Source organism: Acomys minous (assembly GCF_964271855.1).
Source record: "Acomys minous genome assembly, chromosome: 5".
Taxonomy (NCBI): domain Eukaryota; kingdom Metazoa; phylum Chordata; class Mammalia; order Rodentia; family Muridae; genus Acomys; species Acomys minous.
The window spans coordinates 45,491,403-45,516,127 of record NC_140494.1 but is presented as its reverse complement, the minus strand read 5'-3'; the positions used below and the strand labels follow the sequence as shown (position 1 = coordinate 45,516,127).

Below are 24,725 nucleotides of genomic sequence, written 5' to 3'. Positions count from 1 at the left end.
CATTTTGTAGATACTTGCTGTTGGTTGACAAACCTTTGTGACATTTGTATGGAAAACAAAAGTATTTAGATTGTGACATGGAAGAGATCTGCCAGCTTGCTGACTGGAAGGAGAGGGAACAGCATTGTGCATTGTGCAGAATGTTGGTTGAACAGCAGGTGTGGCCATCACAGATTGGAGTCTGGAGATGCCTGCTCCTGACACCACGTGGGCAGCTGCCGATGCTGTAGAGTGGCTGCTGTGGTCCTTTCTCCGTGTGTCTGTGTATTGCAGCATCCCTAATCATACTGATGAAGAACGTTGTCTTGCCACAAGTAGACTTAGTTCCTTAGGCTAAGCTTTAAAGGAAGATTTATTTCTCTCTGAAAAGAGATAGAAGAGAGCCAAACCCAGCCTACTGTCTGGAACCCTCGATTGTGATAACTCACCTACTCCCTAAATAAACCATCAATCTATTCATGAGGCCCAGCCTTAGTGACCTAACTCCTCCTGTGGGCCACCTCTCAAAACTGTTGTACTGGGGGCTCCGTTTTTAGGGCAGGGACTCTGGACACATGAGGACCATGGTTCAGCAAGCCGTTTGGTTACACATGCGCCTCTGTGGGAACTCTTTAAAATGTTTTAAATGACAGATTTCACACTGACCTTTCAACTCAATAATTTCTAAGCAAGAACTTGCATTGCAGTGAATGTTCATTATAGAGGCAAATTATAACTGTGGAGGTGTATACCGGGTTTCACAGCAAATTCCTCAGGAGCGGTGAGTCCCACGTGTGCACAGAATATTTATGCCCCTCACTTCTTCCCTGGCTCTGCTGGGAGCTGAGGCTTTTCCCTCTGGAACCAACTGTTTACATCCATGGCTTTGGGTACCCTGTGGTCTGGGTTTAGGTTGAAAGCTGCTTGTGATGTTGTCCCAGTCAGACTACCTTTGAGGGCTGTTGTGCTGGCCAGTTAGTTCTCTGTCTGCTTTACCCAAGCCTTAGTTGTCTGAGGGGAGGGAACCTCAATTGAGAAAATGCCTCTGTAAGAGTCTGCTGTAGGCCCGGAGGGCATTTGCTTAATTAGTGATTGTGGGAGGGCCCAGCCCATTCTGGGTTGTACCACCCTAGTCTGATGGTCCTGGGTTGTATAAAAAAAGCAGGCTGAGCAAGCCCTAAGCAACACCCCTCCTTGGCGTCTTCAGGAGCTCCCGCCTCCAGCTTCCTGCTCAGTTTGATTTTCTGCTCCGGCTACCTTAGGTGGACTATGATTCCGGATGTGTAAACCAAGTAAACCCTTTCCTCCCCAGGTTGCCTTTAGTCATGATGTTTCATCAGAGTGATAAACCCTAAGATAAGTCACTGAGTTGGTGAATTTGCATACCCTAAGGGAAAGGAGTCCTCAGTCAGTCACTAGCTGGAAGGCGCTGCCGCATTCCAGCCCGACCAACCCTAGTCAATGATTACACTAAGGGTTGTTTTTGTTTGTTTGTTTGTTTTTGTTTTTGTTTTTGTTTTTTAATGCCTCCACTTGGTCCTTGAGTAGTAGCAACATTTAAAGACTCCTCTGTAGTTTGAAAGCTGTGAAGGAAAGCCGGAAAAGCCCCATCAAGTGAGAGTTGATGGGAAATTTGCTGGCTGCTGGTGATTGCAGCCTGAGTCATTAGCTGACTTCGCTTGTAGTTTTTCTTGCCGTGCCCGTGAACAGAAGATGGGGCGCTCAGAAAAGAGAGAGCAGGGTCTTGCACAGGAAGAGGCTAGCAGCTGGGAGACTGCCCCTTGTTCTGAGTTTTAGGGATAGCATCCTGATCTCATGGAGCTCATTATGCATTCACTCACCTGTGCTCGCTCTCCCAGCAGAGCCAGGCTGGGAGGCGTGGAGTAGTGCCGATGAGTGATGGTGCTCCTGCGAGCTTCATTGGTGCTGCCATGGTTTATGAAAGTTGGCGTTTCTGGAGTTGAGCCTGGGAAATTGCTCTGAGTGACGCAGTGCCTCTCTGGGGAGACTTCCTAGGTGTAACGCATTATTCCTTCTCACCTTGGGCCATCCGGTGATGTGCAACTTTGTGGCTAAGAGAAGGAAATTGAGGCTTTTGTTTTGAGCTAGGAGGCATTTGGGTCCTTGTAGAGCAGTGGTTCCTAACTTTCCTAATGCTGAGACCCTTTAGTATAGTTCTACCTCTTGTGGTGACCCCCCCCCACCATAAAATTATTTCATTTGCTACTTCATTACTAATTTTGCTACTGTGATGAATTATAAATATTTGATATACAGGCTATCTGATATGCAGCCTGCTGGCATAGAGCCTGGGTCCTGGGTAGCTAATAATGAAGCTGGTGAGGACTGTAGGAGCTAGGCAGAACTGTCTTTCCTTATATCCAGGACTCAGAGCCACATGGGGCCTGCCCTAGAAGGGACAATGCTGGCTGTGATTGGCAGGCCTTAGATGCAGCTCACCTGGCTTGGCTCATTCTCCATGTTCTGCCAAGAGGTGTCTTGACTAAGCCTTGAGGGCTTCCAAGCGTGGACCGACTGCTATAGAAGTAAAACCTGATCTTTCAGACCACGTGGCTGCTCTGTGTGTGTGTGTGGCGTGCATGTACTTGTGTCTTATAAATGCTACTTGAGAAACACAACGTGCACTGTATTGTTTGTGGAAGTCACTTTGTCCATATTTCATTCGCAACAGGGGCGGTTTGAGTCCTTAGTGGCGTCCTGAGCTGTGTTGGTGAGGTGTTTGTCCCTGAGCTAGACAAAGGTGAATGCTTCCATTGTTGAGCTGTGTGGTGCTGTTAATAGTTTATGGGTGGTGATTAAGGCGAGCTGTGTAAGTCCATTTACAGGGTGTCTCAATCTCACTTGACACGTTGCAGAAAATTGGACCTTTCAGCTCCAGGCTTCCATTTGCCTGTAGGGACTTGGCCCATTCAGACCCCAGAACCTGCTCCTGGCAAGCTGCCTCCTTGCTCTTGTCTGTCTGTCTGCCTGTCTGTCTGGTGTCTTTCTGTCTCTCTCCCTCAGTCACTCATGTCCTGGGCTGTGGTACTCTGAATACATTTCCCAAATTATTTCTTGATGCATGAAGTTTAAATTCACCCCATTGGAGCACCTCAGACCCAGGATCTTTATACAGAACTGCTAATTGTTTGCTGCTTATTGTAGCCCCATGGCTCCTAGGACATAAATTGTATTTCTTTCCCTTTTCCTGAAGACAACCAAAACCAAAAAATAAAAAAGAGGCTCCTGGGGCTTCACCATGTACTGTTGGTAAAGTTATAACGGCAGGATCCCTTAAAGGCAGTTTGGCATGGCGCTCAGAACTGAGTCTTCATTGAAAATCTATGGCCCTGGTCTATTTTCTGATGCTAAAATAGAGTACCTGAGACCAGGTGATTTATAAAGGATACAATGTATTTCACTCACAGGTCTAAAGGTGGGTAAGTCAAGGTGGTTAGTGAGGACCCTTATGTCTTCATGACCTGACCGAAGACATCATCTGGCAGACAGAGCCAGGCTTCTAGAGAGGTCCGTACCACAGTCGCTGCTTCCATCCGTAGCCACCTGCTTACCCAGGTGGGACCAAGTGCCCACCATTTGGAACCCAGAGAGTTCTTTCAGATCACTGCAGCCTAAGGACGAGGACCCTAGCAAGCATCCCCAACGGAGGGGCATTCTGCAAGTACCCGGCTCCGCAAAACTGTCCAGGCCAACCGACAAGAAAGGTCTGAGACACTGAACCAGGGAGATACGGCACTAGACACAATGTCCCAGAGGAGGTTCTGAGATAGGAAAAGGGAACTGGGAGAACTGGTGAAATCTAAATAGGTGGTAACATCGAGTGCCTTGTGATTCTCAGTGCTAAGCGACAGAGGATGGATGCGCAGGGTGCGCTGTGAACAGGGGCTTTCTTGTATTATCTTTGCTGCTTCTTAGTACGTTCACATGCTTTCTAAAATGAAACATTTGCTTGGAGGCCCCAGCATGCCTACGTTCCCACCCGACCCCCATGCCTCGCTGGCTGGTGAAGGAATGTCCGCTCAGTCCTTGCTTCTGAGTCTTCACCAGCGAGTGGAGAGGCCCTGTCTGTGAGAACAGTCTCCTCTTTCCGCGCACAGGAGTGGGTTGGCACAACACAGGAGTGGAATCCAAAAGATAGTTTGTGGGGGTCAGCTCTCTTCTACGCCCTGGTGATTGGACTCGGGATGCCAGGCTTGCTGGCAGTCATCTTTCCCTGCTGAGCCGTCACAGAGGCCCCAGTTCCTGCCTGCTGAAACAGGAGTGTCACACGGTTTCCAAATCTCAGGAAACCAAAGAAAAGAAGACGTATGGGAAGTAATGAGGATGGATTTTCGTGCCCCAGTGAAATACATTTATTTAAATAAAATCTTGGCTGGTACCAAGAGGAACAAATGCAGACACTGACGTCATGTAGGTGTTTCTTACTCCCCTGCTGGGGTGGCCCCCCCCACCCCCCATTGCTGATGGATTATTTTTAAATGAGTAAGTTATTTTTTTAAATGCCTCATAACTGGCAGCAGGTGAAATTGTAGTTTTGATGGTTTGGAGGGAAAGTCAGAGTGTGTTGAGTTAGGTAAATGAGGCTTGCACCGTCTCCTGCCCTTAGCGAGGCTTTCAGAAAGAGGTTAAATTAAAGCTGTGCTGCTGCTGCTGACAGCCACTGGGTGTGACCCAAGCAGGTGCCAAGAGCAAGGCCCGAATATAGACACTGCCTTGCTGGGTAGAAGCCTGTGGAACTACTGCTGGCAAGTGCTGGCCCGTGAACTTAAGCCATGCGTCACACAAGTGAACTGCACCCTTGTTTTGTAGAGTGCTCTGAGGTAATTAGTCCTTGTCCTTAGCTACATGTGTGGCTTGCTTTCTAGCTCCCTTCTGAAGGTTGTGTTGTCTGTGTGTGACAGAGATAATCACTAATTCATTCCCTGCCTTCTGTTATCCCAAAGGCCATCTCAAGGCAGAGGATAGATGAGGTTACACAGGAGGCTACCAGTTTTTCTCCAAGTCATTCTCTCATCCCTCCACCCTCCCTAGGCTGGCTTCCTTCTGCTCGTCTCCTCCCCTTGTTTTTCTCTGTTTTTATTATGTGTGGTACAATTCACATATTATACATTTAAGTAAACATTCAGAGGCATTTAATGTCTGCAGGAGATTATACAGGAACACCATCAATTTCAGATTTTGTGCCTACAAAAAATGAACTATATTCCCTCTTAATGTCCTTTCTACCCTATGTCCCAGGCAACTGCCAATCTGCCTTTTGTCTGTATGGATTGTTTTAATGGACTCCTGGCTGTGTTCTGGCTATTATCTACCTTTAGAAAAAAACCCCTCCCCCCCGGGCATTTCATGAGAGTGGATTTACAGATATGCACCTTGGTATCCCTTAGTGAGCACAGCCTTTTGCCTACCACCGTGCTTTCAAAACTTAACCTGGGCCCCATGGGGATTTCATGTTTCCCCTTGGATGGCTGCATCATTTCAGGTTTTTCTTCTGGCAGCACGCAGGGCTGTAATTCCTCTGCGTTTTCACCACTATGTCATATAGCATTTGGGGTGTGTGTGTGTGTGTGTTTGGTTTTTTTGAGACAAGGTTTCTCTGTGTAGCCCTGGTTATCCTGGACTCACTTTGTAGGCCAGGCTAGCCTTGAACTCACAGAGATCCGTCCACCCATTTGCTGAGCTTAAAGGCAGGCGCCACCATGGCCAGCTTGTTTGTTTTTTAATTGAACTAGATAATCTTTTCTGTACTTGTAATTCAGGAAGTAAGATTTTATGACGAACATTAACTGTTTTCGAAGTTCAGTAGAATTCTGGAAAGAAGCTCACTAACGTGCAAAACTGGACGAGAAGGAGCTATTCACATGCTTGCATCCCCTTCTGTGCTCCAGGGTTATCGTCTTTATGAAGTAACAACCAACCCTTGTTTTTTAGTAAGTTGTGTATTTTTTTTTTTTCTAAAGGCAGGTGGTAGCCAGAACCCAAGGAGGATTTCACTAAGATACTCTTATCAGTTTTATTTATTTGTTGTTCTTTTGGGGCAGGAGGATGGGAGGGGCTGGGGGGGGGCTGTTCTTGACAAGAGTACGAAAGGCTGTGGGTTAGGAAACAAGGCACATACAGGCCATGTGCTGCCACAGTGCGCAGGGCTGTCAGATCTACACTGCTTCTGTTGGCCTCTGCGGCTGCTGCGCCTGCTAAGTTTGGAGAGTTTATAGAATTGGAATAGTTTTCCTTGTTTTTAAAGATTTCATTTTCTTTATGTGGCAGTGTGTGAGTGTGCACAGTTGAGTGGCGGGGGGTGGGGGGGGGTGGGGGCGCCTGCAGAGGCCAGAAGGAGGCATTGGGGATTGCCTGGAGCTGGAGTTTGCAGTCCGATGTGAGCGGCTGAGGATGGGTGCCGGGAATAGAACTGGGGTCCTCTGTGAGCAACTAGCGATCTTAAAACTGTCGAGCCATTTCCCATTTCTCTAGGGCAGCCATTTCCTGGAGCAGCTTTATTACTTTATACGATCCACATGACCTTGTACTTCTCTTTCTTGTCTGGCTCACTTGATCATTTCCTTATGGAATCAATCCCCGCGGAGCAGTGGCTAGAGAGGGAAGGCGCAGGGTTGCGCGCAGTGTGCCCTGTCCTGTTCAGCCGAGGGACTCTACTTCCTACTTCCTGGCTCTTAGTAGGGGAAGTTTTCAAGGAGGGAAGGCTAGGCAGCTGGGAAGCCAGATCAGCTTACAGATGGAGGAGTGAGTGAGTGGGTAGATATGTCCATGGAGAGCTCACATGGTCTCCAGGGTGATATGGTCTCCATCTTCGCTTTTTGCACCCTCATGCTTCTGCAAGTTTGGGGGCCTGACTCAGGAATTTGGAAGGGTGTGTTTTCCTAATGTAGTGTCAACTTGCTTCTGGGAGTTTTTGTTTTTGTTTTTGTTTTTGTTTTTGTTTCCCTTCTTCCTGTCGTCTCAGCAGTACAAAAGACTAACTGGATAGCTGTTGTAAGGAATTGTGAAGAAAGTGAGAGAAATAAGACAAACAAAACAATTCTGACTTGGCCTCTAGGGACCCGGCAGCCATGGGAAGAACCCCTTTGCGGCATCACACACTCCCGGCGGCTATACGTGTTGCCACGCAATTTCCTTTCTGTGGTTTTGATTTTGATTGGGAGTGTGAGAAGCCAATGAGTCGTTGCATGTAACCTAGGGAGCACTGAGCATATGGTAGTTGATTGGTAATAAAAGACCTTCTATTCTATTAGTTCCCACCCCCTTTTTCCCCCTGCCTCTGCTCACACATCCCCTGTTGCCATTTTATAGAAGCGACTTTTTTTTGATAGTGGTGATAGGGCTTGTTATTACGGGCACAGTAGTGGGAAGAACGGACTCTCACATGGTCCCTGTGTACTACAGAGAGCTCCAATGGACCAGGCTTGGGCCAAAGAGACCTTGTGGTGATAATGAATGCAGGCCGACTTGCCTCGCTGTCAACCATACCCTGGGTTCTGGTTAACTTTATGTCAGCTGGACATGGCCTAGAGACACCTGGGAAGGGTGAGTGTCAATTGCGAGTTAACCTTAATCAGAGTGGCCTGTAGACAGTGTCTCTGAGAGATTATCTGGTTTGATGTGTGAGGGAACAGCCCACTGTGAGCAGTGAGTGAGGCGATCAGTACTCCCGCCTCAAGTTTTTGCCCTGACTTACCTCAGCGATGGCCTATTACCTGGAAATATAAACCAAGTAAATCTCACCATAAGAGCGCTGGTTTTACATATATGCACTACTGTGGCCCTATTCAAATGGGTTCTAAAAATTCAAACTTGAATTCTCACGTTTGTGTGGCAAGCATTTATCCACCAGGCAGCTTCTCTAGGAGCCCTCATACTGTGGTTTTTAGGTGGGTTTCTGAGTTGTTTGTGGAGGGCTGCCCTCTGGGGTTTTGTGTTGTGAAAGAGCTGATGCAGCTGATTTCTTACAGAAACGTATACACGGTGGAAGAGAAGATTCCAGTCCTTTGAGCCGTCTTCTGACACGGCACACAAAGGCACATGCATACCTGCATGTACACACACGAGTGCATCCCCCTTGGTACCATCAAAACTGTTGGTCCCCGTGGCCTTTCCCCAGTGTTTGTCACCTTTTGAGGTCTGCTGCAGCACTGCGCTCCCTGTGTGTGCACCCCGCTTTACTGCTACCGGAAACTGCATCTCCTCCGGGTGTGTTTTACCTGGTTCCTATTCATGAGATCGTCGAACTCCATAGACCTGAGACAACAGAGTCCACTTGCTTTTAAAACTCAGAATTTCCCCATGGCGGCCGGGCGTGGTGGCACATGCCTTTAATCCCAGCACTTGGGAGGCAGAGGCAGGCGGTGAGTTCGAGGCCACCCTAGTGTACAAAGTGAGTCTAGGACAACCAAGGCTACACGTAAAAACCCTGTCTCGAAAAACCAAAAAAAAAAAAAAAATTCCCCATGGCTACAAAGTTTTGAGTCTAGAATTATTTCTCAACTAGGACAACCCTTATCTAAATAACAGAGAATTATCTAACTTAAGATATAAGTAGTACCAAAGATGAGGAATCTCTAGTAGAAAGTTGGGATTGTGAAAGTCCTGTATTCCTTGATGTGGGTTTGAATAGTGTGAGACTGAAAACAAAAGCACCTGCTTTATTCAAAAGGAATCTCTTCCAGTACATGTGTTTGGAACAGGGCTGTAACAGGAGAAAATAGTACAGAGTGTGGTGGCGCACACCTTTAATCCCAGCATTCAGGAGGCTGAGGCAGGCGGAGCTCTGGGAATTCAAGGCCAGGCAAGTGTACAAAGAGAGTTCCAAGACACCCACACAGAAAAACCCTATCTCTAAAAACAAACAAACAAACACAAAACAAAGAAATCCCTGTCTAGCAAAACTAAAAACTAAAACTAAAAACTAAAACACTAAAAATAAATAAATTAATAAGACAATAAAGCCATCGTGCAACAGTGCCCCACTATGTTATCCACATGCAGTTTCTGGAGTTCATTAGGAACAAGCACCCTCCCCTACTCTCACCCCAAGCCAGGCTTCTACACCCTGCAAGTCAGATTCTTGCAAACCAAAAAAGGAAAACTTTGGTTGCTGAACTGTTCACAGATTCGAATATTGATATTAATTTGTCACATCCGTTCTAAAATTGAGTCCTGAGTATTAAGTGGGTAGGATGGAAACAGAATCTAGTGTATCTGACTAGAACTTTATGTGGCCCAGGCTGGCCTCGAACTTCTCACCCTCCTTCCCTCACGTCTCCAGCCCTGGTGTTATAGGTGTTTTAGTTACTTAGTTTTCTTTTTTTCTGGAAAAAACACCATGTCCAAAACAACTTATAAGTAAGGACTTAATGGGGCTTAGTGTTCCACGGGCATCGTAGTACTGCAGGGAGCGTGGTGGCAGCAGGAATGGCACTGTAGCTGCAGACCCACAAGCAGGAAGAAAAGAACAGCCACAAGAAGGGATGCAAGTACTCCAGCAAAGCCACACCCTCCTAATCCTCCTCAGCACCCAAGTCACTGCCATAGCATGAGCCACCACGCCCCTTCTGTGTGCTACTGAGGCATCCAGATTGTGTGGATGGTAGACAAGCCCTCAGTCAACCTCACCAGCCTTCTTCTGAGTTCCTCAAAAAGGAAAGAAAGAAAAGAGCAAAGCACACAACATATCGGAAGCTAGTTCCAACTGTGTCTGGAAGTTGCCAGAGAATCCGCATGCCAGGTACCTGAGGTAGGCCCTGTGAGCAGATGCAGGGACAACAGCCCTGGCCTGGGTCTGAGGCCAGGTGTGTGCTTGGGTAAGCATGCTCTCTGTTTTTGAGCTGCTGTGATTAGAACAAATGTCACCTGGATTTCTTTAGGGAAGAAAGGGCAACAGTAGATGGAAATCTTGATGGTGGTATAGGGTCAAAGGGCCAGACTTGCATCATTTCAAGCTTTGTACTATTATCTCATCTTGCCCCAAGGGTGCGAGGAGCCCTAGTCAAGGTATCATGAATGAGTGTGGCCGGGTAGGGCCTGAGAAAACTCACTGCCTGGGGATTTGCAACTGCAGTCCTCCAGGTGGTAGGCCTGGGTTAAGATCCATTTGCCAGTGGGGTAGTGATTGAGCACAGGGTAATTAGCCTTGGGTGGGTGGGGCTTTGAGTTTGAACATGCCTCAGGTGGTCTCTTAGGTTCCCCCACCCGAGGCTTTGTTAGGGAGAAAGTTTCACTGTGTAACATGGAGTCTTTATAGCTAATCAGTATGGATTTTATCCATTGTTCAATTATAGAAATTAGTTTTTTTTTTTTACTGTAAAATGGTTAGGAATATTTATGTGCCAGTAGGAAGTATCCAAACTGATAAATTGATAAATATTTTTAACACCTTAAATCATTTGAAATGCACAGTCGAATGGATCTTTGCTCTGTCTGTATGGCTGTGCAGGGCACAGTTCCTTTACCCTTTCTAGAAATTTTATGAAATGGAAGCCTACAATATGCCATTCTTTTTGTTTGGCCTTTATCACACCCTGCACTGTTTCTGAGGTTTATTGTTATTGGAGAAACCATTGATCATATCAGTGATTTTGTTTCTCTTGTTACTAAGGGGTCACATATAAATGTACCATGTTTCGTCTGTCCCCACACTAATCGATGGACTTCTGAGTTGTTTTCAGTGTTTGGCTATTATAAATCATACTACTTACTGTAAGTACTTGCACATAAGGCTTGTCTGAGTCACTTTTCCTGTTGCTGTCATAACAAGAACAGTTTGGTGGTGGGGGTGGAGGTGGGGTTATTTTGGCTCACAGTTCAAAGGTTCAGTCCATCATGGTGGGAGGAGCTTGAGGCAGCTGGTTGTATTGTATCTGCAGTCAGAGAGCTGAGAATAATAAACAGTCATTACACTTTTCATCTAGTCCAGGACCCAAGCAGAGGGCATGATGCCATCTTCCTTTAACCTGGGTCATCCTTCTTCATGAACTCAGCCAAGATAAACCACTCACGGGTGTGCCCAGAGGTCTGTCTCCTAGGTGATTTTTGATCATGTCAAATTACAAGTCAGATTGGGTCAGTTTTTGTTTTGTTTGTTTGTTTGGTTGGTTGGTTTTTTTAACCTTCTCAGGAGGTTAACATATCTTGGAGTTTTTCTTTTTTTTTTTTCTTTGTCAATGTCTAGGGGTTGGATGGCTGGAGCATATGTATAGTAACATTTGGCTTATTTTTTAACGAGGTTGTCCAATTGTCTTACAAAGTAGATGTATTTCCCATTACTCTAGTTTCTCTGCGTCTTTACCTGCAATTGGTAGAGTGTTTGTCCTCTCCCGGAAGTCACTGGCTACTAAAAATGGAATTCCTCTAGACCCCACTTTTGAAGAAAGAGATTGTGTTACTTGCCTTTCTGCAGACTGTTCTGAAGATCAAAGGATATGCGACATCATATGTGAGGGCTTTGTGTCGCACAAACATTACTGGATATTAACGTTTCAAATGGTTTTCAGTTGTTAAATTTAACTCTCGAATATACATCTCAGATTTTAGGATAAAAACATGGCTGCATTTTAATAAAACATATATGTCAGGATCCAGCATGTTACGCTTGCTTATAAAGGCAATTTTTGCTCAAATTGTGCTGTCTCCATATTAGGTTGCCTGTGTTGTGTGTTAAATTATCAGCCTTATTTGACAATGACAGACTATAATAGTTTACATATGGTGGGCAAAGTTTTCTTCTTCACTCAGATTTGGATGGTCTGGTAAATGTCCGCTTGTGAACTCATTAAATCCAAGTGCGTGTGGGTGGCCTTTTCTAGACCTGGGCATATGCGTTGTGCTCAGATGCTGTCAATGCAGGAAGCCTGGGGGCTCCACAGAAACCACCGAGAGCAATCTGTGCAACTGTATCCATTTCAGAGCTTTAGTCTGCAGTATGAATTCTGAGAAAGTCATGAGTTTATGTGTTTTCCAAGAACAAAGAGTGCTTTGAAAGCATTTCCTTTTCTCCCCATGGAGGATAACTGCTTATTAAAGATCTAGGGGAACTGGCGGGTTCTGGGTTTGAAATCTCATAAAGGTTCTTTATCAGCAGCACTTCACACCTGTTGAAAAGACCTTTGGACACAGAGCTAAGCTGTGTGTTTGATCAGGTAGTGTGTCAACAATGCTCCGTGGAGAGCTTTTAGAGGGGAAGGTAAAGAGGCCTCCTAAGATAAGGCTCTTAAGACTAAGAAGTTGCACACAGCGTCAAAATTCGTTTGTTCCTTGTGGTCTCTGGAAGTCTGGAGGTTTATATTAACCTGGTGCGTGCGTACGTGTGTGTGTGTGTGTGTGTGTGTGTGTGTGTGTGTGTGTGTGTGTGTGTGTACACATAAAGGGGTGTGTGCGTGAATAAAGAGGCCAGAGATCAGTGTTTGGTGTCTTCCTCACTCTCTACTTTTTTCTTTGCATAGAAAGGCTCTCAATTACTGTAGACTGGTTGGCCAGTAAGCGCCAAGGGATCCTCCTAGCTGCACCTCTCCGGGCATGGGATTAAAGCTATACACAACTGTGTCTGTCTTTTTACGTGTACCCTGGGGTTCTTAGCTCAGGCTTGCCTGTCTGGCTTTCATATCAAGCACTTTCCAATTAAACCATCTTCCCAACTCCTTGGGTTAAATTTATATTAATTTGGTAATATATAATGAAATACTTCATTCTTACTAACTAGACGAAGTTAAAAAAAAAAAAAACAAGAACAACAACAACAACAACAGCAGATTAGGATCTGGCCTGGAGAGATGGCTCAAAGGTTAAGAGCACTGTCTGTTCTTCGAAAGGTCCTGAGTTCAATTCCCAGCAACCACATGGTGGCTCACAACCACCTACAATGAGATCTTGTGCCCTTGTCTGGTGTGTAGGCACACATGCAGGCAGAATACTGTATAAATAATAATAATTTAAAAACAAAACAGGATCTGGTGCTGTGAGCTTCTTTTTGTTGAAAATGCTGCTGCTGAGAATCATGGCAGGCATTTGTGGTTTTGAAATGAACATGCTAATTAATCACTGTTTTATATTTTAATCCTAGTGGAAAGTATTACCTTGTATCACCTTGGAGATCTCTCCTTCTCTCTGTGTGTGCATGCATGTGTATGTATGTGTGTGTGCGCACAAATGTGTATATGTGAAAGCATTTCCATGTCTATATATATATGTGTGTGTTTATATTGCATGTGTGTACCTCTCTGTGTGTGCACGCATGTGTATGTATGTATATATGCATGTGTATGTGTGCATGTGTGGCTATGTACATGTATGTTTGGAGGTAGGTCAAAACTTTCAATCAAGCCGGGCGTGGTGGCGCACGCCTTTAATCCCAGCACTTGGGAGGCAGAGGCAGGCGGATCGCTGTGAGTTCGAGGCCAGCCTGGTCTACAAAGTGAGTCCAGGACAGCCAAGGCTACACAGAGAAACCCTGCCTCGAAAAAAACAAAACAAAACAAAACAAAAACTTTCAATCATTGTAGTCTCTAATGCACAAATGAAAAAGAATGAATAAAGTCATTCAGGCCCTTGGAAGACTTTGCTAGAATTTTGCAGTTAGGATATTGAGTGACATTTGAGAGAACAGTCTTAGCGGATGTCTGAAGTAAATGTTCTTTTTGGAAGCAGCTGTTTGCTAATAAAGAAATCAGGCCTGGCAGGCCTGGTGTCATTCTTTCCATGTGTTCCCAGTGTCTCAGCCCAAAATGGGGAGTCAGGGACGTGACAGGCCTGAGGGGAAAAAGGAACTTGGCCCAGTTGGCACATGCGTTCTTTAAATAGTCCTCAGGATTTAAGTGGGGCACTTCATATTGGTGTTTGATGCTGTTTTGCACCTTTTTAATGGAGGATTCCAGTCCTCTGTGGGTGATGGCTGACAAACTACGGATGGAACAAATTACTTAAAACTCCCAATAGGAGCAGCAGGACAGACGGCCTTGTACAAGGTCATCCCCCGGGGCCTGGCAGTCGCAAAGCTCACTGGACAATCAAAAGTAGGCAGTGGAGAAGGGACTTTGTCACTCTACGGGCTCTGGCCACTTTGATCTGAGAAATGCTCAAGCCTCCTGAACATGTGGCTTTTTCTTGCTGGGACCTTGGGCTTTAGTTTGATAGGCACAAGCTAGCTTACCCAGAGTCCCGGAAGTAAACAGTAGTCACAGCAAAGGGTTGCAGCCGTTTCTGATGGATTTCAAATAAGGTTGTATTTGTATGGAGGGAAGAAATAAGTCAAGCTTACGCCTTAAAGATTTCCTTTTTTAGGAAAGAGAGAGATAAGTCACACATATGTATAACTTCCTGCTTAAAGTGACCCCTTTGTTATGTTTTAATTGCTGATGATATCTGAATGGATTTGCTATATAATTTTTTCTTGATCAGCTTAATACATTTGTTTCTTTTGTGTAGGAGGTTTATTATATTTATTGTTATTAATTATTATTAATTTTTTCAGTTTAATGTTCAAGATCCCCATCCCAACTCACTGTCCTTCTCCCCTCATTCCTCTTGACCCCCTTTCTACCCCCTAAGTGGCTCTCTTCTGATTTCATGTCACCAGCACACAATTTATTTAATTTATCTTAAGGAAACAAATAACATAAATATGAAGTAGAAGGATTGTGACATTATAAATTTGAACAGTTGGGGCTGGACAGATAGCTCAGTGGTTAAAAGCACACACACTGTTCTTGCAGAGGACCCAAGACCTGGTCCTAGCACCTACTTCAGGAAGCTCACAACATTTCCTGTAACTACAACTCAAGGAGAACTGACCTCTTCTCTGGCTTTGCTGGACACATGCACACACTCAAGTTGCACACACACGCATGTAATTAATAATAGAATACAATCTTTGTTTTAAAAAAGAAATAGAGGGCTGCTGAGATGGCTCAGTGGTGAAGAGCACTGTCTGCTTTTCTAAAGGACCTGAGTTCAATTCCCAGCACCCACATGGCAGTTGACAACTGTCTGTAACTCCAGTTCCAGGGGCTCTGACATCCTCAGACGAATGCACATAGAATAAAATAAAAATAATAACAAAACCCTACTTAAAAAAAAAAAAAAGAAAGAAATTGGAAGGCTGATTTGTGACCTCCTAGGTCACTTCTTAAGTCACTGGTCATTTATTTGGTGGAACAATAAAAAATGCAAATGAGATCAATGTGAAAAAAAAATATATCCAGTGTTAAGACATAAGCTCCATAAACTATAGTCATTTAGGGTACAGACGTGGGTATCTCATGAACTCCTAGGATGGTGTGTACCACCACACTGAGTTCTCACATTTCTTGGGAAATTTAGTCCCTCTTTTGAAGATTTCTATTTGACTTGTGAGGTTTAGTACAAACAATGGCAGTGGCCTGGGCTAAAGTCCCTTCAGCAGACACGTGGTGAAGCTTGACCTGGGAAGGTGGGAAGAACCAGATAACATCAAAGTCGCAGCCTGGGGGAAGGTGTGGCTACGGGAGCTCCTTTCTTACTGTGCCGGACAAGGTACTTATCTGTAAGCCTCTGTTTCTTTTTCTGTGATGCAGATGTTGGATGGTGCCTGCCTGCTGGGTGCCAGGAGCCAACGGAGATCATCTGGGCAGGTCATTGCATACTAGGGACTTCTTTGTTTTGTCTGCCTGGTGGGACTTGTCACACACAGGCATGGGAAAGGCTGTGGATAATAAATACTCTCAGAAGGTCACACCTTTGCTTGCATGAGAAAGAGATTTGCTTTTTCCCATAGATAAGTCTTAAAATGCTATTTATTAATATATATTTTTTATCTGTATGGGTGTTTGGCCTGAAGTATGTCTGTGCACACAGAGGCCAGAAGAGGGCATCAGATCCCCTGGAAGGAAAGGTTGTGTGCTGCCATTTGGGTCGGGGGGGGGGGGGGGGGGGCGGCGGAATTGAACCCTGGTCCTCTGGAAGCACAGCAGTGCTCAGAAAGTGTTGAGCCCTCTCTCCAGGCCCTACATTGGCTTTTAAAAACTCTATAGGAGTCTTAGTGCTTTTAAGAGTGGTGTTTTGGGACAGACTATCATTTGAACTCATAAGTAAATTTTGTTTTCTTTCCAGGGAACAAGGGTCTGGCTAAGAGAAAATGGCCAGCATTTCCCAAGCACTGTGAATTCCTGTGCAGAGGGCGTCGTGGTCTTCCAGACAGACTATGGACAGGTGAGAACAAGTCCCTGTTGCTTCCTGACGTCTCCATCCCACTGCACTTTACCCATGGACACTTGTGGTCCCCTACACAGGCGTGCACAGTGATAAACACACACAGACTTACTTTTTCTTGTTAATTTTCCTAAGTGATAAATCGGAGCCCAGGAGGGTAGCATGCAGAATGCGTACCCGTGTATGAGGAGTATGACACCATCCTCGCAAAGGGAAAACAGCAAGTACCACAGCCAGTGTGGGGTAGAGGACCCAATGGTTGCTGATTTTTCTTCCTGAGTGATCTTTTCTACCTCAAGGATAGTTAAAAATGAGGCCCAACGTGGTATTGAAATTTTAACTTGCAGTGTTATGAGGGTGTTTCCCAACATTTTCCTAACTTGATGGCATGGTTTTTGAGCTTGAACTTTACAGATGACATTGCTGTATTGAAGGGTGGAAAGAGGACATGCCTAGTAGAATCTGAGAAAAACTCAGAGGATTGATTGATCCGTAAAGATTGCTTTTATTGTCGTTACTCTAGAAACCGTTAGACCGCCACAGTGTCTTCCTTATGATCGCAATGGCAAGACCAAACACCACAGACAGTGGCTTTAAAAAACATTAGCAATCTTTTCCCCCTCATAGTTCTAGAGGCTAGAAGGTTGGAGGTCAAGGCCCCAGCTGACTGTGTGTCTGGAGAGGGTTCTACTTCCTGGTTCACATGTGGCTTGGCTTATTGTGTCTCCATGTGGTGTGAGGAGTGAGGCAGTGTACTGAAGTCTCTCCTAGAGAGGCAATAACCTCATCCTGAGGACTCCACCCTTACAGCCTTTACCTACTAAGGCCACACCTACTAGTGCCCTCACAGTGGGGTTAAGATGCAAACGTATGGCTTTGGGTAGGGAGTGTGCAATGCCATTCAACCTGTAGTTTACAGGAGAGTGATGTATTGGCTTGCCAATGAAGAGTCTAGGGTACTGGTGTACTCTTTACTCTCAGAGCCCTGAGGAAACTGCCATGACCTGCACGGCTTAGAGATCAACATGACTCGGGGGATGGGAATGAAGGAAGACAGACACATATACAGAAAAGATGGGATAGAGGTGGTCCGTGTGCTTTGATGGACATATACCTGCAGCAGCCAGGAAGCTCACTGTTGACCACGGAGGCAAGTTAGCTAATCTGGGTAGGGAGTCTCTATAGGAGAACAGTCTCACGGTGATGTCATCCATGAGGACGAAGCTATCGTTGGTGCTTTCTGTGTACACTGCCACCATCAGAACTGGGGCCAAGGAGGGCTATTCCATTCCCTGAGCCTGATCCACGGTTCTGAGGTGTTGGGGTCCTTGACACGGCCATGCTCCTGTCAACATTATCCATTTCCTCGGGACTTCTGCTCTCACAGATTTGAAACATGAGGAAGGAAAAGTAGTCAGTTGGGTTGGTGGGGAATTGAGTTGAAGGTTAGTTCTCTATGGTTTAAGGTAGAAGGGCTGCCCGGTCAATCTAACCTTTGCAGGGATTGCGCACCTGGAGTACAGCCTCAGTTCCTGGATTTGTAAGGAGTAGCAACTCCCTGCTGTCTTCCAGTCTTGTTTCTGTCTCATCTGGGAGCCTTGGGTGGACTTTTTTTTCATTGTTTACCAGGTGGATTTGCAGATGTGGGGAGGGCACAAAGAGACCACATGCTTAATGGCCATCTGCCATATGGGGAATCACCATTGCCCGGTTCAGTTGCTTCCCCACCGGCCTCTGTAGTATATTGTGATCTGTCAGCTAAGGATGGCATCACGGGAAGCTGCTGGAAATGGGGGGGGGGGGGGACAGCCATCTCTGCAGTCTTCACTTTACCTGACAGGACTGGGCGGGGCTTCTTTGTCTCACCAACCACCATTACTGCCTAGCTTCCCCTCCCCCCTTCTCCAAATAAGTACTCAGATCCTTTCAGGACCTGTCAACTCTTCTCTAGGGGATGTGCAAAGGCAAAACAGTATTAAACAACGTGCTGTTAGCATAACTGTGTCTTGGAAAGCATAATAAACTAAATTGTATTAACATTCTTTTCTTTTCAGCTTTGTTTTGATTCTAAATCTGCTTTGCTTTTATTTTTATTTTTTTAACTTAGGAATAAAATCATGATGAAAATATGTAGCAGGGGCCGGAGAGATGGCTCCGTGGTTAAGAGCGCTTGTTGCTCTTAAGAGGACCAGCGTCTGGGTTGGGTCCTAGTATCCATGTAAGGTGGCTCACCAACACCTGTAACTACAGCCTGAGGGAATCCAGTGCCCTGTTCTGGGCCCTGAGCACCCACCCACCTACATATACATGTAAGCACACATACACATACACACAGACACACACACACACACACACGCACGCACGCACACACACGGTAAGCATACATACTGACACACACACAGTAAGCACACATACAGATACACACACACACACACACACACACACACACACACACGCACACACACGGTAAGCATACATACTGACACACACACAGTAAGCACACATACAGATACACACACACACACACACACACACACATGGTAAGCACACATACTGACACACACACACACACACACACACACACACACACGGTAAGCACACATACAGACACACACACACGGTAAGCACATATACAGACATACACACACACACATGGTAAGCACATATACTGACACACACACACAGTAAGCACACATACAGACACAGACACAGACACACACACACAGACACACAGACACACACACACACACACACACGGTAAGCACACATATTGACACACACACAGTAAGCACACATACAGACATACACACACACGGTAAGCACACATACAGACACACACACACACACACACACGGTAAGCACACATATTGACACACACACAGTAAGCACACATACAGACATACACACACACGGTAAGCACACATACAGACACACACACACACACACGGTAAGCACACATACAGACACACACACACACACGGTAAGCACACATACAGACATACACACACACACACGGTAAGCACACATACAGACACATGTGTATACACAAATAAGAACAAAGCCTGTGACATTAGCCTTTGCAGCTTATCCACTCACGTTTGTACACTTCAGTGCTTCACACATTCACATTTTGTGGCCGTCACACTAGACCCCCTCGAACACACACACTAATCCCTCCTTTCTATCTCTGTTATCTGGTGAGTAGGTTTACTTCTTTTCGCCTCTGCTTTTGATAATTACTCTACGTGAGTGCCACCATCTAGCATCTGTCCTGAGACTGGCTTATTGCACCCAGCCCGATGCCCTCGATGCTTTCTTCCTAGCCCCACCTCACTTGCGTGGCAGCAGCTCCCCACAGGACAACCCCGCCTTTCAGTGCTTCTGCTGTAAATTGCGGTCACAGACTGTGCCACGTGAATCCTCTGCTGGCTCCTGGTGGTGGAAAGTGGGTGGTCAGGCCACTTTGGACGGTATTTATAGAGTGTGGGCTGAGCAAGGACTAAACCAGAATAATGCGTACCTAAATTCAAAAGCAACACAGAATCCTAACCTCCAAACCTTCCCTAGGCCATTGAATATATGGTTTATGTTGTGCAGTCCTTCACTCCAAATATAACACGTATAATTAGCTTGGTGATTTGTGTAGGAATTGCAGGCTTCCCAGGAGGAGAAAAGTGAGGCGCGGCTCAAAGAACGGGTTCAGGCTTGGGCAAAGAACTGGCAGAAGCAGCATGTAGTCCAAGCGCGCTCACACCTTCAACTGCACACCCGAAACAGGGAGAGCAAACTACAGGTAGGGGAGGCTATTATAAACTGTTAAAGTCCACCCCCAGTGACGTTCTTCCACCTGCACCCTCTGGAAGGTTCCATAGCTCCCCCTAAACTGCATCACCAACTGGGAACAAGTGTTCAAAAGACTACAGCCTTTGGGGGCCTTTCTCTTTCACACCACCCCAGTTTTCTTCTTGGACAATACCCTCTGGACAGTTTTGTAAGTTTTCATAAAGTGTCACTGCTTCTTCAAGAGTGCAGGCGTGGCTAAGACCATCCCCTGTGAGAGGGGGCATGCCTTCCTGAGCCTTGTCTTTTCTAGAACTCGGGAGGCGGATGGACAATCCCAAGAGTACCCTCCAGGGAAGTGTAGAATTGAGAAATACATTCCAAATTAGATTTTTCACTCGGGGAGATCAAAATATTTTATTACCTTTGTTTAGAAAAATGAATGTCTAATTTCATTGTTTTGAAATAGCCTACAGTGGATCAACTTACCTAATTGTGTTTTAAGAGGTTGTTGTTTAATTTTACTTCAGTAAACTTCATTAAGGCTATTGCTCTGTGCAAGGATTACAGTGATTTTCTGTCTGAATTCTCTTTTTTTCTGAGTCTTCTAAAATATTTCCTGGCTGGGAATATAAGCATCAAAAATCTGCAAGCCGTGGTCTCCTTTCATCTCTTCTTCTGTTTATTTCCAACAAGTATAATTAGATTTAGTTTCAAAGGCTATTCTCATTTCATTAAACCACCAGTAAAAGCCATTAGGTTTCTTGAGTTGTCTCTACCCCCTGACAAAGACTTCCAGCCATACTAATTACTAATAATCACACTGCCCACTTAAGCCAGTTCTAGCCTGATTTTCTTTGACCTTCTAGTGTGACCTGTTGTAGTTAATGCTGTGGGCCTAATTCTGTGAAACCTATGAATGAGTTAATTAGTGTAGCGACGGCTCATTTAAGGTGTTTATTTATTTATTTTTTGCTCTCTTTCGCCCTAGCTGCTTTTTTGTTGTTCCACACCTCCTGAAATGTTCTCTCGTTTATAAATGTTTTATGATCTCTGAACATCTTGTGAACACGGGGAGCTTTTGAGGTCTTCACTTCTGCTCCTCAGCAAACTGTGTGCGTACATCTCCCCCAAGGCTGTTGAATGCAGGAGCCAAACAGGGGTGCAGCCCAGAGTATGTCCTAGGTCCCTGCAAGTCACTAGGAACTGGACGACTAGAACTCAATGACTTTAATTCTAGGTGACCAGAAGTCAGAAGGGACTGTGCAGGTCATTGACACTCAAGCTGAGTTGTCATCTCCAAGCTTAGGAACACCCAAGCCTTTGACAGCCAGGAGGCTGCGTTCCAGGCTTCACACGCTAGGCCAGCTGTCCAACAAGGCAGCTGTCCTGGTGGATTCTGCAGCCTGAGAGAATGAGATGTCACAGACCAGCTCCTACTGCTGGGACAGGAAGTAGGGAGTGGCAGCTGGTGTCCTGTCCCCTGTCGTCCCCCCCAACCCCCCCTCCTCCCCCCCATAGCCGCTAGGTAGCCTAACAGGAATTGCTCTGCATATTGGATTGTGGGGTGAGGGGGAGGCTTGCCAGGAAATAGCTTGACTTATGAAAATGGAAGAAAAGGAGTTTATGAACAACATCTGTGCTATCAAAGTAAAATTGTAAATTGTATTGTTAGGGTGCCTTGACTCTAAAATTCCAGTGCAAGGATAAAGAGGTATGGTTCTAGTGATCTCACCCAGCTCAGTTAAAACTCTCTGGCTTATATATAGTTTTAAAAGTGTGTGTGTGTGTGTGTGTGTGTGTGTGTGTGTGTGTGCGCGCGCGCGCGCGCGCACCATATAGAGGACAGAAGACAACCACAGGGTTATATGTCAGGAGCCTTCCACTATATGTGTGAGGCAGGAGCTCAGGCAGGCAGGCCCCAAACCCCATGGATCTTACTGTCTCTACTTCTCCAGTGCCACATTACAAGTGCACCCCTCCATATCTGTCTGCTTTTTTCTTGGTTTTGGGGGGTTAAACTCAGGTCTTGATAATAATGAAGCAAGAATTTTACCCACTGAGGTACCTCTTCGGTGCTGTTTGTTTGTTTTCCTCAATATGAGGTTCTTATATTCCTTTCTTAGCGTTTTAAGTGCCCCCCACCCCTGTATAGGAAGGAAAACATTTATATTTGATAGGGATGGCTTTCCTATTTCTTACTCAAGAGGAACTAAACATACTATCAGTTGCATTTTGGCTCGGTGTAGCCCTTCATGTCTTGGAGGTCCCTTGGAGTAAAGCTGTTGCTTCCTGTGGATTTGGTTAAACTAGCAACTGCTAGTTCCAGAGGTCAAAGGACTTGAATACCAGCGGTTTTTGTGATTCAGCATAATAGCATGTAGGGGCCCCTTGTTTTCCTTCGTGCTCTAGATTATTGATCTGTGTATTATTTAAAGAAAATGTTTTTGATGGCTCAAAGAATGTTTACAAAAATAAAAGTTGTTGGTTTTGGGTTTTGTTTGTTTTTTTGTTTGGTGGTTTTTTGTTTTCCCTGAATTCCAGCTGGTAGGCAAAGCATAGCCCTGATCCAGGACAGCAAACTCTGTACTCTTGGAGTATCACAGCTTGCTTTTATTTTGTTGTTGCTAGCAGCTACAAACCAGCTTTGAATTTTTTCTGATGGATGTGTAAAGGATGTGCCATGATTAACATGTAAATGCCCACATTTAAGTTGAGAGAAAAATGATACATGTTGAATTTTTCTTTTCTTCTTGTCTTCTGTTTTGTGTCTGTGGTGTTTGTTTATATAGTGTATAGTATGCATTTATACATGCTGCTTAAAATTTACCATTCTAACCATGTTTAATGGCAATCTCACACTGGTATTGCGCTACTCTCACCACTAAAACATTTAATATCCTATGTTAAAGTTTATTTTATAAAAATGTTTCTCTTTTTACCTGGCTATCACACAAATAATTGAGACTCTAATATTTATTTAATAATAAGCTTCACAACACAATAACTGAGCAGTTATTACTCCATTCTTAACCCTCTAAGCTAATCTGGTTCCCTCCTAGCACATATCCCAGAGGTACTTGTACTTTGTAGCTTTTCCTGCTCCAGCTCCTCTCCTGATGTCACATGGACCTCTCCAGTGGCTGAATCCCTTCCTCTAACTCCTCCTCCCCTGGCTGGCAGGAAGTCCCGCCCTATTCTCTCCCCTGTTCAGTGATTAGCTATAAGCGGTTTAATTGGCATATCAGAAGACAGTTGGGGATCAGTATTTATACAACATTGAGACAGGAGATTCTCAGAACAAGAATTGTAACCAGACTTTGTGTGTGTGTGTGTGTGTGTGTGTGTGTGTGTGTGTGTGTGTGTGTTTGCAGAAATCAGCATTTGAATTACACAATAACATTATATATATATACAATCATAAACAAACCTTTGAGCCTAGTTAGTAAGCTGTGTATATGTAGCCCTTGTGCTGTGTATTTTAAACCTACTTTATTCTTATCTGCCTTTTCTTGAGCACATTTAAAAAAAATAATAGTGATTCTAGATTAGTCAGTGACATATGACATAATTAGTGACACCAGAGGTCACTAATAGTGACATAGATTAGTCAATGGGGGTAGGGAGTGCTTGCTTATTAGCATATTGAGGGCTGTAGGTTTGAAAACCTCCAGTCTCTCTCTCTCTCTCTCTCTCTCTCTCTCTCTCTCTCTCTCTCTCTCTCTCATACACACACACACACACAAATTTTTTTTTTTAAATTCTGGTTTGTATTTCAAGAGAGACATAGTTTTATGGCCCAGATCCCATGGATAGATGAGAGAGCTCTTGAACCCCACTCCCAGCTGAGAAGCTATCCGCAGCTGATTGATGGCTGCTGGGGAAGGGCCAGTGTCCTTCAGTGGTGTGGCCCCTAAGGGACAACCTGTGCTCCGCTAGATAGTCCTATACCCACATACAGGCTGCACTAAGTGGACTTGGTGGCTCTAGAAAAAGAAAAAGAGCACTTTAAGGTGGGAGGAAAAAGTGTGTATGGGAGGGTTATAGGAGAACTGGAGGAGAGGGTTGGGGTGAGTTTGATCAGACACTTTATATGCACGTATTAAATTCTCAATTTAGGAATATTCTTGTTTAAAAGAAAAAAGAAAGGCGGCTTTGGACCTGACTCTGGACTGTTGAGTAGAGACTAGGACGGTCTCCATAGGGCTGCTGTCAGTTCTGGCTGTGTGTTGTGCATGTTGGCATGGGTGGGCGACAAAGCCATCCTGAAAGTAAGAAGAAAGGAGAGCATCCTGGTGACAAGTGACAGATATTTTTTAAAAACTGTGTGTGCATCTGTCTTCTCTGTTGACACCTCAGCAGTGCTTTTGTGTTAATCTTAGACGCTCCTCCAATCCAGCTGTACAGTCACGTTCAGGAGACGGGCCCAAGGCTGGGAGCTCATGCCTTCTCTGTGCTTTTCCCAAAGTTTGCTGTTGTGTCCTGGAAATACCATCCTTGGGGTGGATGTTACACCACAGCCATGGAGTTTCCTAGAGCCAGAGGTCTGCTCTCTGGAGACCCAACTCCCGTGGGACTTAAAGTAATTCATTCTACTTACTTGGTCTTGAGCTTTATTTTTGTTTAGGTTTTTGCTCTGAGTACTATGTGGTTGAGGCTCTGTAGATGTCTTCCAGGAATTTACTTTGGCATGGAAAGTCAAATGTTTCCATTAGTTTTTGTTCTGGGATTATAGGTGGTGGTGGGGGGGATGG

At 45.2% G+C, this 24,725-nt stretch overlaps 1 protein-coding gene across 1 annotated transcript in view; it reads left to right on the top strand.

Moving 5' to 3' along the window:
* The window catches only part of LOC311598556 (unconventional myosin-X-like), a 116,114-nt gene that overhangs the window by 30,672 nt on the left and 60,717 nt on the right, over positions 1 to 24,725 (top strand). Inside the window, exon 2 of the mRNA XM_084783699.1 lies at positions 16,093 to 16,191. Coding sequence (XP_084639825.1) covers positions 16,093 to 16,191 — 99 coding nt within the window. The remainder of the gene's footprint in view (positions 1 to 16,092; positions 16,192 to 24,725) is intronic.